Raw genomic sequence first — 12,881 nt, 5'->3', positions numbered from 1 at the left:
CTTGGGAGATGCTACCAGGTATCGGACTGTAGGCTGATATATTGCTGAGCTATTCGAACAGGGTGGTAGTCTGACTAATAACACAAATGCTTTGCATTCATATAGCTCCTCTCATCTGAGTATCTCAAAGCACTGTGCATAGGTGGAAAGGTCTTTATAAATGGCTTGAAGCTCTCAAGGGGAGGAGACAAGACAACCTCAAAGAGCAAAGCAAAGATGTTAAAAATAAAATTTAAATGTAATTCTTCCCATTTCTCAGTTCCTAATGTGAAAATTATTAGCTTGGTGGAGACTGAAAACAGATGGTGAGCAGTTTGGAGCAGATAAGCACGTTATTCAAAATAAACATTCGCTGAAGCTGGGAAGGTGACCAGCTATATTTCACTCCACCCTATTTACATTATCAGGTCAAGTTACAGTGATGCGGCTTTTAGGCTGCATTAAAATTAACAGGATCTCCTGGAAAGCAAGGAAATTGCAACGTGTCCTTTTAATCATGGACTCATTTGGGCTGGAATGGACATCTAATAAACCCCTCAGCTTCAGGGCAGTATTGATTTAATTATCCTAAACCATCCCTAGTAGATTGTCAGCAGGATCTAGTTAACAACCGAATAGCCCCCAGAGATGTTAACTCCATCCCCTCCCTTGCCCTCTTGTTCCTCTTCTGAACCATGTTTCTCCTAGTGTTCAAACTGAGGGCTTGTCTAGTTGGGATGTGGGGCACAGCAAGCCAGTGGGTGAATCTGCAGCAGGCTAGCTTGCTGCACAGTAACATCCTGTCTGGACAGTTCTACAGCACGCTAAAAGTTCTAAAATACATAACTTTGCTTTATCTTAAACCTCTTGTTCTGTCCTGTTCAACTATGAGAGTCCACAAAGCAGCCTGAAGGGATGTCTTAAGTGGTCTGAGTCTCCACTTTGAAGTATTCACAAAAAGAAAAGGAGTACTTGTGGCACCTTAGAGACTAACAAATTTATTTGAGCATAAGCTTTCGTGAGGTACAGCTCACTTCATTGGATGCATTGTAACTTGAGGTTCATGACCCTGCAGGTTCATGACCCTGCAGGATCATCTCAATCTTTTTTACTTACACGGCAGATAAATGTGAGTTCCATGCATTTGGCTTTTTTTCTGGAAGGTGGCTCTTTAGGATGAAAGACAGTCCTGTCTGCTCTGCAGGGATCAATGATCCCTGGGCACTTACTGTATAAGTAGCATTTTGCCTTGCTGTCTCAGCTAAAATGTCCCCTTTCCCTACTTCTATGTTATGCGCTTCTCCCACCCTTACCCACTGAAATGCAGCTTCTTGAGTGAATGTATACAGAATCCTTCACTCCAGAAAGGCATCATGTAAAAACAAAATATGGCTACTTTACAGACTTTAGAATCCAATCATCTGGTGGCAAGTGCCTGGCTGACTCTGATCACTCCAACTGTGATGAACAGTGGGTGGAGAGGGAAGAGGGCTCTTTGGATATATGGTCGGTCTTACTATAAACAAACCTGTGAGCATTCATTTACTTTGCGTGGAGATGCTCTCCTGCCTTGCTGCTTCTAAAATGTTTTGTTTTTAATACAAAATACAGAAATCAGTTTAATAGCAAAGTTGGTTGAACCCAGCAAACAGGTTTGTGTGTTGCAGGACAGACACTGCGCTGGTTTGTAGTTAGGATCTACAAACTAAGGGCTTGTCTACACTTGAAATACTACAGACGCACAATTGCAGCTGCGCTGCTATAGTGCTTCAGAGTAGAAACTACCAACGTGGATGAGAGGGGTTCTCCCATTGCGGTAGGTAATTCGTCTCCCAGAGAGGTGGTAAGAATTCTTCCGTCGACCTAGTGCTGTCTATACCAGGGGTTAGGTCGGCTTAACTATGTTGCTCCAGGGTGTGGATTTTCCACTTCTGAGTGACGTAGCTGGGTCAGCCGACTCTTTTAGTGTAGACCAGGTCTAAATTCAGATTGAGGCATGTACTTCCTTAATTGAATTAACTTTTCCAGCACTGAATCAATTAAATACATGTACAAACCGGAATAGCCTTATAATCTTAAGCTTATTAATATATAAAAGGCAATTAGATTGTCTACGTACCATATTAGCCTTTGTTCCATTCTTCCCAGCACTGTATATTTGCCTGAAAGCTCACTGCTCTGGCTTTTGTACCAGGATCGACAGTTACTCTTCCACTTCCACCATTACTAGCTTAATGCTAGCAGCCAGTTTTGTCACTGGGAAACTGCTTGTGCTCACCTTTTAAAAACTAGATTATTCCACATTGTGTATTGACCAGGCGATGGATGTGCCTATCCCAACATTCTGATTCCTTTCATAGCAATCCAGCCTCTCTCTCCAGCTACCCCCAAACAGCATTGCTTAACATTGTGAGGTCCGTGGCACAGCATCTTCCCACCATCGGTTCCACTTCGCTTCTAGTTGAACCTTCTCTTCCCTAGATGACTTCCCATTTCTCCCAGCAACACTACCTCCGTCTATTGGGACGTGTTTAGGTTTCTTCTGTCCCGCTCCAGGACTGTGCAGTCCTCAAATATGCCAGGATGCCAACTTTTTTATACTGGAGCTTAATGTTATTATGTAACAGGTTCACAAACACTTTTTATTAACACATGTAAATCGCACATCCTGATATTATCCTATCAGCCTTTTGGAGTCATCCAGTCCCTCCACTGGCCATGGTTATTTCATACTATACTTCTTCTTATCCTCACCTTGAATTCTCGTGGTAGCTGCTTATCTAGCTTTTGTCCTGCAGTCCTTTATTTCTTGTGGTTCTCAGTTTCTTTCTTCATTTCCAAAGACTTTAAGATAGAAATTAAATGTTTAGAGTCGTTTAGACACACCCTAGCAACCCAGCTATTTTGATTGTGTTTTTTACCTTTTTCAAAACCATATGAATGCAAAGGATTATTAAAACAGACTTTTCTTTTTATAGTTTACAGCGTAAGTAGAATTTGGCTATTCTTCTGAGGTCACCCATCATAGCAACACTCTCCTTTTCTTAAGTGCAATAGCAGGAAGGTTTACTTAAAGAAAGTAAATGTCTTGAAAACCTGTCTTGGTTGGTGTTTAAACTGTTGAGTTGAAAAAGTGTGTATATTGTGGACACAATAGGGCATGTTTAATGCTCAGCTGTTGCTGGAGAGCTGAGGGGAAGAACTTCTCTGATTTGTGAGTGAAGGCAAAGGTGGTCTGACAGCTTCCTCCAGAACCTGTTCTAGCGTATTGTTCATTCTGGGACTTGATCCTCCACTAGAACTTAGCCTGTGCTTGTTAAATGGGAAGTTGATCAGCAGTGCTACTCTTAACTGTTGTTCTTCTTTGTCTGCTACATTAAGACAACAGTTAGGGAGCAAAATAAAATACAATGCAACTCGCCTAGAAAATCTAGTCAAACCAATTACTGGAGTGCCATGTAGTATATGTTGCAGTTGGCGGGCAGGGGGGTGTCACGGGGCATACTCACCGCTGGTGGCACCTTCTGTTGGCCATCCAGGGGATTAGTTCTGCAAGGTACTGTGTCCTCCTCCAGCGGTGTCTCTCCCACTGTCTTCTCATTCTGAGGCCCACTTGCTCCAGGAACTGCAGCCTCCTTTTCGTGACTCAGCCTTCTGGCCAAGTCACAACATTGTCCCACCCTTCCGGGGGGCAGGGAGGGGTGTGTGTAACAGTCTTTCCCAGACCAAATCGTCCCAAACAGTCCACTCTTCTCTGCCTCGTATTTGCCATGTCTCTAGTGGCTGGTAGGGGAACCGGGGCCCACCCTCTACTCCAGGTTCCAGCTCAGGGACCCTCCAATTAGCCAAGGCCTGCACTGCTATCCCTTGCTACTTCTCCTACCTTCCTGGCTTTTCCCTTCTTTGGGTTCGCCAGGGAGTAACTGTTAACTACCCTCTACAGTCCCAACACACCTCCCTCTTCGCAGGGAGTGACTGCAGCCTGCCTTCTTGCAGCCCCTTTCTGTTGCCAGCTTCCTGGTTTATATAGGCCCTGCCTGGCCCTGCCCAGTTGAGCCTTGTGTCTAATTAATCTCTGCTCCCTGGCTCCTCCTCCAGGTGCAGCCTGGACAGTTAATTGGGCCTGATTTACCCTCTCAGGGCCAGTGAGTATACCCCATCACAGCAGGATACAGTACAGCTTTGTGGTCAGCAGTTCCTTGAGTAGGCACAAAATCAATCCAAGCTCTTGAATGCATGGATCAGCATTCATATCACACTCCCGGTCAGTGCCCGGCCCAAGCCGGGGAAGCTAATGATCCAACCAGTGGACCAAATTCAGTGATGAATCCTGGTCACGTGTCACCTGAGGCACATTGCGCATACGCTAAGAAGAACAATGCACTGAAATTGATTTTCGCCACAAGGACTTCCTTAGTGGCACCCCCCAAACTAAACGGCTTCCTACCTCCAGGCCATCCAATATACAAAATCACAAGCTTTGCTATTACAGCTGAATAACGTGGAAATCAGCTGAAATCTGTATTGATTAATCATTGTAAAATCTGGTTTTCAAACTCCCTGTGTCTCTGTTGCTTTTCTCCATCACATTTGAGAGGATGGAGACCCTAATGGTTGTCAAGTAAAGAATAAAACAGAATGTCAATGGCCAGGATTCTTTTAAACAAAATGAATCTTATTCCCTGGTAACACTCCAGATTGTTTCAGGTCAGTTCAGTATAGTTTTCCTCTCATCTTGACACTGGCAGGAATATTCTCTTGTTCATTCAGCACATCTTCATTAACCAGTCAACATTTGCTATCTCTGGATGTGAAGTCAACACAAGTCGTCATAAAATTGTGATGTTTGGCAGCTTGATGGCAAAAGCTGTGTGCTAAAAACATGTTCAATCTGTGTCCTGCAGGCAGTGTTTGGAAAATAGCGAATTCATAAATGTTTCTAAAATAGATCCAATCAGCACCTTCAGACCAAACCATGTCAGCTAACATTCCCACATGAGACAAGGAGCAGCGAGTTTGATAGCTTTGTAAAGGAGCAGGAGTTAGCACTGAAGTTTGTCTGGAATTTGGAAGGAAGCCTGTTTGAAGTATAACAGATTAAGATGTCCAATTTAGGAAGTGATGCTAAATGGACGCTCCGAGTAGTCAAGCTATTAAGTGCAACTGCTTTTCTTAAAGGGGGGCTGCAAGAACAAAGGCAGGTTTGGAGGAAGAACTTCAGTTTGCCAGTGTTGTCTTGTTTGGTGCTTCTTATGAGCTTTGTACGTCAGGGAGCTGAAAAGCATCCTAACTTGGATGTGCATTTGGACTGAGCTCATGTCTCACTTCCTGCCTCCAAACATGCACTTGATTCTATTCAACTTGATTTCAGATAACTGGCAAATTCTATGACTTTCACTCAGTTTGAACAGCCACTGGGTGTCCCTTCTCCCTAACCACAACTGGAGATCAGCAGCTGGAGACTGAATTAAAATCCTGTTATTGATGAGCCATCAAACCTTCCTAAACAGTTCAGTGTGAGAAGAAAGCAATGTTCCTTCAGCCCTTGATGGGAGAGCTGACCTCCTCATCAGTGTCTGCACTGCCTCATTTTAGCTCATTTTTCTCTGTGTGAAGTTGAGTAAAAACCCATGTTATTCCCATTAAAGGGATATGTAAAATCAGAATGTTTAGAAGACAGATATGTTCTTATCTGGGTTACAACCACCACAATCCAGTAATCGAAAGCTTGTGAAATCTAACAGCACTGCTTGCTTTTTGTATTTGTCTCATGGTGAGCCATGAAAACAAGCCACTTGATTTCTTGTGAGTTTTTTGGCTTTCAGATTCTTATGGACTGCCACAGAGCAATGAGGTGTTTCACAAGTTATTACAAGTACATGGGATTGTTTATTGGAGGTTGAGGGGGTGGGAATTCCATTGAACTTTTATTATAACTGACAGTGGCAATATTTCTGCTTGGGCTTTGTTTAAAAAAACCAACCAAACAACACTTTATTTTTAAAAATGTGCCCTTAGTAGTGTTTTGACAGTATGTTTAGTATGTCCTGCAAATGGTTTGGAAAGAGAGATCATCAAAGTCAAGGTTCCATTCCATGCTCTAGTGAGATCGTATGTCTCGTGTTATGTTCCCCATATGCAGTTGTGGGAACAAGTTTCACAGGAAAGGGGTGAAGAAAACAGAGTATGAAAGGGGTACTGTGCATATGTTTGCATGTAAGCCGTCTTGTTGGAGATAAAGGCAGGAGAGAATATTGAATTTTGTAAAGCTAGAACGGGAAGAACAATTTACAGTGAATGACATTTATCAAATGTAGCTTCTTTTCTGTTTTTGTGAATTATCCTGCCAGTCGATTATAATTTCCATGAGTTAGCTCACTCTTTGCATTTATTCAAATGATTTGTGCAAACATATTTCAGTTGCTGGGTAGCTCACAAACTATGGAGTAAAAGTATTGGATGTTTACAGTTAGAACTGTTTTGACTGAACGCTGTAGAATCTCATGGTGTGTTTCTGTTCCCTGAACAGATGAGTGCAACTCTTAGCATGACGTTTCTGGTGTGAATACTTTTGGATTGCAAATTCAAAATTTGTTCTCTGTGAATATTCTGGAATGCTTGTCTGATTCGCTGTTGGTTCTCTTCCCCTCCCCCCTCCCCCTCCAATTTTCTGTCAATAAACTTATTTGCTAGAGTATTTGCAGGAAGTGAACACACAGAAAAGATGGACACATTCAGTATGAATTAATGTAAAAGTGTGAACTAACACTTGCATACAGAAGTGTACAGTATATGGCCAGTGTCTTGAATAATCTCTCTGGTCGCTTTCTTGGCGGATGGGAAGCTGAGATTTGAACAAAAAATTACTGATGTGAAACAGGGTTTATATAAACTAAAAGACACACCTGCTGCTATATAAATACTTTAGAACTGCAGATTTTATTTGATTTGATTTTTAATTGTGAGCGATCCCAAATCCATTGAAATGGAGGGAGTTTCTTAATTGCTTGAGTATGGGGGTTTTACTGTATAGTCATCTCTGCTCACGCTGCCAATGTCACCTCTCTAATCTCACAGAGAGGGAGATTGTTGGAGTGCAAGATCCATTTGTTACCTTGCTGACCTTAAGGATAATTTTCCACAAGGAGAATAAAGGAGAAACCTGTGGTCTGGTGTATGCAGGAAAAACAGGTGCTTATGACTTGCCTTGGGGATTTCAGGCCATCGGCGATGGTGCCAAGTGCTTGGTGCAGAAGGGCTCTGGCACCAGGTTGTTCCTTCTATGCTTTCACAAACCAGCACCTTTGCTGAGGAGAACAGATTGTTGCCGTAAACTGCAAAGCAGCAGGTTTTGTGATTATAATTCAGTGAAAAACTTCTCAGTTCAATCAGTTTCCCTTTTTTAAAAATAGGATTGTTCCACTCAGAGTTTAAGCCCTGGTACAACTGTGTTCTTTAGTGCTGATTGATAACTTGCAAAAATGACATCACTATGTAGTATTTATGTATTTATACAGCACCTGAAGTGAGTTAAGCACAGCTCTCAGTGGGCAGTTCCTTATTAAGTTTCTCTCAATAGCTTCCATCTCCAGTCTAGAGAAGTGTAGTTGGACACAGGTCTGGGAGCCAGGAATTTCTGAGTTCTAATTCAGAATTGGAAACTGATTCCTTCCAGGGCTTTAGAAAAGTCACTTCACCTCCGTCATTTTTTTCCGGTTGTAAAAATGTTTGTGCTTCTTACCTCTACTGATGGTTAATGCTTTGACGATGAGAAGGGCTGTTCTAACGCTAAGTATTATTTGATGTTTCTAATCAGCCCCAGAGGTCTAGGTGGGTCCTTTCTGCCTTTTAAGTCCTCACTAGTAATACAGATTATGCTATCAGAAGCTCACGGACCATTCTCTTGTTGCTGCACATGGCGGAATGGATTCCAGCTTGCTCTGCAGTGCTGATAGAAGTTAGATTTGTTTTTTGGCAGTGAAGGAGCTGTGAGTAGCAATTTGCTGTTTTTCTGTCGTGCCTTCCTATCATAAACGTGCTCTGAACTCTTTGGTGGGCTTGTTAGACAGGAAAGTGCTTCATTATATATAAACAAAAAACTGCCCAGCCCTCCTTCATGACAAGGGAAATGCCCCATGTGCCGTGTCACCTTTCAAAGTTCCAGAATGCTTTTTCCTTTGCCCATAGCCAATCAGCATTGAAGGCAATTAGTTTCAGCTGTTATAAAGGTATCCAAGCAGCTGAAGTTTTTTTTGTCTTACACTAGAAAGAATCCAAACTTTTCAGTCAACGCTTCTGGAGGCATTTCAGTGCATTGCTTGTGGGCTGTGTTGAATTCCAGCTTATGCCAAGTGGTGAAGGTTGAAACGTGTCTAACTACTACGCTCTCCTCCAGGCCTTTGGCAGCCTTGCTGAAAAAGCAGGTGGTCTGCAATGATGGTTCCCTTTGGGTTCTCACACACTGCACACAACACATAGAAGTGAAAGACAACTGTCAGTTCCTTCCTTCCCTTGCTCCCTCCCCTCCCCGTCCCTGGCCAAAAAAAAAAAAAAAGTACCAGGGCCCAGATGGATGTGCTGGAAATCTTTCAAGGATTTTAGGAAGGGCATGCTACCACATCGTCACAACACATTCAGGAACTAATCAGATGAGACAGGCATCGGTTTCAGGAGCAGAAAATGGTCAGCACATTGTTGAAGGGGATGATCTGGATCACATTGTCTCACATTACTCCTTTTGGGTCACACACTTATGGATGAGCTGCATGCCAGTGTCATCAGAGCAGCAACAATAAGCATCCATGGTCTCTGAATAATATGCTGGCGGGTTTTGGGCTTTGTCTTTTTCTGCAGGAAAGTGGAGAGCTATCTCAATATCAAATCCTAGTGGAAACAAGAAACAGAGTTTTTATTGATGTAACTAGTTGAGCTCAACCCTAGAGCCCTCCACCTGGGGTTGATCTCGACTAGCTATATCGAGATTAAAAACTATGGTGCCATGTCTCCCCTAGGATTTAACAAAGAGTTAACTGTCCCACCTTTTTTGCAATGAAGACATGGCCTTAAAGGTGAAGTGGGGTGATGTTTTATAAAAACTAATAGTTTTAAGAACCCAAATCCTTAGGAAAATACTGTACTGTATGTGCATCCATACATTTTATAGTCTTGATTTTCAGTGCCCACATAAGTACTCATCTATTCAGATGTACTTATCTGAATGTTCACACATCCTTCCTTTTCTGTGTGCTCGGGTAGCGCTGTATTTCTACAAGGGTGCACAGCCCATGCTATTCACAGAGGGGAGGTGTTCATTTGACACCTGCAAACCCACACCTGCTGGGGCACTGAATATCAAACCCTGAAACAAAAGAGCTTTACAAATGTCTCCTTTTCTTACCTGTCAAAGCCAGAGTTTGTTTTTTCCACCAGCCACCTGTTGGCATCACAGGCGCCTTGTGAAGAATGTAACTCTGCCTTGCGTTGTGTGATGGTGGTTCCCTAGAGCTATGTGCCTGACCTCAGGGTTTAATGAGGGATGGAGATGTGAAAGTCTTTCATTTTCACCTGCCTTCTTTCAAACTCATTGGGCTCTTGTATTCTATGGGTGTGATTTTCAAAAGTGTCTAAGGGACGTAGCAGCATAAATCGTACAGACTTTCAATGGGACTTGTGCTCGTGAGTCACTTCTCAAAATCCCACCCATGTATCTACAGTGTGCTGGCAGGAGTAGGCCGGCGTTGCCAGGCAGGCTGGTTACTTTTGGAAAGATTTAACAAACAACCAAACAAAAAACTTGGAACAGTGTGTGTGAATGTGTGCACGCGTGATCAGTCCAGACTGTAGTGTGCGCCATATCAGTATCCTGCCTGCAGAGGTTTTAACCTGTTCTATTCAGGTTCTCACACCGCCCTCATCACTGCAGCATATGAGCACCTTGCTTTCTCTCCTTCTGCCCTGCAGCGTTGTGAGTTCAGAGGAATGATCTGATGTGGGGCTGAGGTGTGTGTGGTTTTGACCTTCAGTGAGCTTTAAACTCTCTTTTTCTTCTCTTACCAGTTGCTAGTGAGAAGAGGGTGCCAGTGATGCCTGGATCGCCTGTGGAAGTGAAGATACAGTCAAGATCTTCTCCTCCAAGCATGCCACCACTGCCACCTGTGAACCCAGGCGGACCCCGGCCAGTGTCGTTCACTCCTACAGCATGTAAGGCTTGTCTGTACCTGGGTCTGATCTGATGTTAGGAAACTGCTTTTCCCCTTGAATTTTCAACAAGACTCTTAATCTCGACGTGGGGGAAACATTCAGTTTTTAAAAATTGCTGCCGATATTGCAGCTGTTTTTGTGTGCTGATACCTGGACTAGAGAGTGAGTTGTGCACCGAAGAACTAGGAAGGGGGATTGAAGCTCTCCTACCAGGTAGTTTATCCAGTGCCTCTCCCTACTGCTGCAGAATTGTTCACTATGATACACTGACTCAAATATAGAAGTGCTTTTTCCAGATTAGTTTTAAAGAAGACCAGGGCTGGCGCTCACACTGCTTCCCTTGGGAGATTAGTCCACGGGTTGATGTATCTCACTGCCAGGAAGGTCTCATGGCTCCTCCTTATTCACCCCAAATTATCTCTCTCCATTTCAATTATTTATACCCTTCCAATAAGGGTTGAGTTTCATTGCCCCTCCTCGACATAATTCAGTCCTCCATACCCCTGCTCTGTTTGGTTGCTGTTCCAGCTACTCCCTCTAGTTTTTCTTTCTGGTAGTGTGATGCCTAGAAATAACACTCTTCTACCTGCAATAACACCAGTACAGTACAGAGGGGTATTTCCCTCTCTGCTCCCTCATGCCTCACTTATGCAGTCCAAAGGAACTTGGACTTTTTTGCTCCCATTATGACATTGCAAACTCGTATCCAATTTACCAGTCGCTATCTTCCCAAAGCCTTTCTCAGCATTACAGCTTTCCACTTTTCTTCCTTCCATGTAACAGCTGAGTTAAGGGTTATCTTTCCCCAGGTGCACGAGGTGCATTTTTTTTAGAAGGTTGATTCTCCTCACTGTTTTCTGCCCACACTTCTCATCTCTCTAGCTACCTGTGTATTATTTTACTCCCTCACTGATGTTTGCAACCCCGCACAATTTAGTGTCATCTATGAATTTCACTTACCGCTTAACCTCTCTGCCAGAATGCTTAATTAGATATTCCAGAATACTTCTCACTGGGCTACCACATCAGACTTTCGCTTGCCCTCATCTTTGATACATTGGTTTTTTTATGGCATCCTAGTTTATGGTTATTCAGTCTTATCTAAACCATTTTGAATTAATTTTTCAAGTAAGGTTATGAATCACACAGTCTCAGATGTTTTACTAAAATCCTACTGGGGTCTAGTCATTCGCTAACTTAGCTTTTACTGTAATTGCAATGAAGTAGGTCTGGTGAGGATTAGTCTCATTATTTATATTCCAGTAGTGCTTAAAGGCCCCAGCCAATGTCACGGCCTCTTTGTGCTCGACTCTGTACATACGCTATAATAATCTGCCCCCAAAGAACTGATCATCTAAACCGAACAGGCAGACAAAAGATCCTGCGGGAAAGACTTGTCTGACTTCACCCAGCAGATCAATAACAAGGCTAGGAATAGAACATGGATCTCCCATTCCAGTGTCCTAGCCAGTAGGCCATGCTACGTCCCTTGCTTCTTACTTATCGTTGTTTTTTTTAATGGTTAGTTATTGCATTTTTTTTTTTTTTTTTTACTATGAATAGATGTTAATTATGGGGAAATAATTGCCAGCATCCTCCTCCTTGAAATTCATTAAGACATTTGCTTTTATCCAGTCTTCTAGTACTGTCCCAAATACTTCTCTTGGATTCATCATGCATGCTAATATCATGTAATGCCTGTCATCTAGTTTGGCTTCTTTGAAAGTATTTAAATGTTCCATAGATTCCTTTACTTTTTATTTTTTAAATAGAAAAATACATTTTTTAAAAAACATTCAGATCTTCCTTACCTGTAATGATGACACACACAACTCAAAAGCTCATCTTTATTTTTCTTTGCAGGTCACCTTTAAAACAAGAGCTCAGCATGTTGACATTAATTTCATTCCTTCTTCCTTTATTAATGGACCTACCTTCCATCTAGCAGTACTTTCCCTCTGTAGCAGCCCTTTCACCCCTTTCATTAACATGAGCAAGCTTTGATATTTTTTTTTCTGCCCTTATCTTTCCTGTGAATCTGTAACTGACTCTGGTTATTCTTCTTTGGTTGTCTCCCCGCTTCTCCACTGCCACGACAGGTGTGTGGAGCTTTTATAACCTCAGATCTCTGAGCAGCCCTTGAGCGGTTTAACTGCCCTAATCCTTCCCTTCCCGTCATTTGAAAAGGTCTCACTAGGGTAGTCTTTTGAAGTTGAAAGGCTCTCATTTTAAGAGAACACAGTAATTTTATATAATTCTTTTTAAACTACCATAATTTTCACAATACTAAGTTTATAAATAATTTTTCCATGCTGTTTCTCATGGTCCAATTTGGTAAATATTGCTGGATTTCCCTGTTCTTTAAATGAAGATGAAGTGGTCATATCTGTTTTTCTTGAACAGCCATGTCAACTCTCTGTTTCTCTCTCTTTATGCATGTGTACATGTGCATGCATCAGCATCCCAGAAAGACAGCATAGTCCTGGGCATTCTTTCTGCAGTGCTGCTCCAAACAGTGCCCCTTAAAAGAGGACTTGTAATATTTTTGTACTCTTTGGGGCCTGATCCTGTATTACTTCCTCAGCCGAAACTCCCAGTGACTATAGTGGGTGTTGGGGTACAAGGAGTCCAGTATTGGGGCTATAATTTTGAAACAGTGGATTGACTTAAAATATATGTTGAATATGATGTACTTTTCCACT

At 42.5% G+C, this 12,881-nt stretch overlaps 1 protein-coding gene across 6 annotated transcripts in view; it reads left to right on the top strand.

The window, feature by feature from the left end:
• The window catches only part of CBFA2T2 (CBFA2/RUNX1 partner transcriptional co-repressor 2), a 99,707-nt gene that overhangs the window by 64,334 nt on the left and 22,492 nt on the right, over window positions 1–12,881 (top strand). For all 6 annotated transcript variants that reach the window (XM_077832016.1, XM_077832015.1, XM_077832014.1 and 3 more), the window contains one exon: window positions 10,036–10,179. In XM_077832016.1, coding sequence (XP_077688142.1) covers window positions 10,036–10,179 — 144 coding nt within the window. The remainder of the gene's footprint in view (window positions 1–10,035; window positions 10,180–12,881) is intronic.

Source organism: Eretmochelys imbricata, chromosome 13 (assembly GCF_965152235.1).
Source record: "Eretmochelys imbricata isolate rEreImb1 chromosome 13, rEreImb1.hap1, whole genome shotgun sequence".
Taxonomy (NCBI): domain Eukaryota; kingdom Metazoa; phylum Chordata; order Testudines; family Cheloniidae; genus Eretmochelys; species Eretmochelys imbricata.
This window is presented reverse-complemented; position numbering and strand designations above follow the sequence as displayed.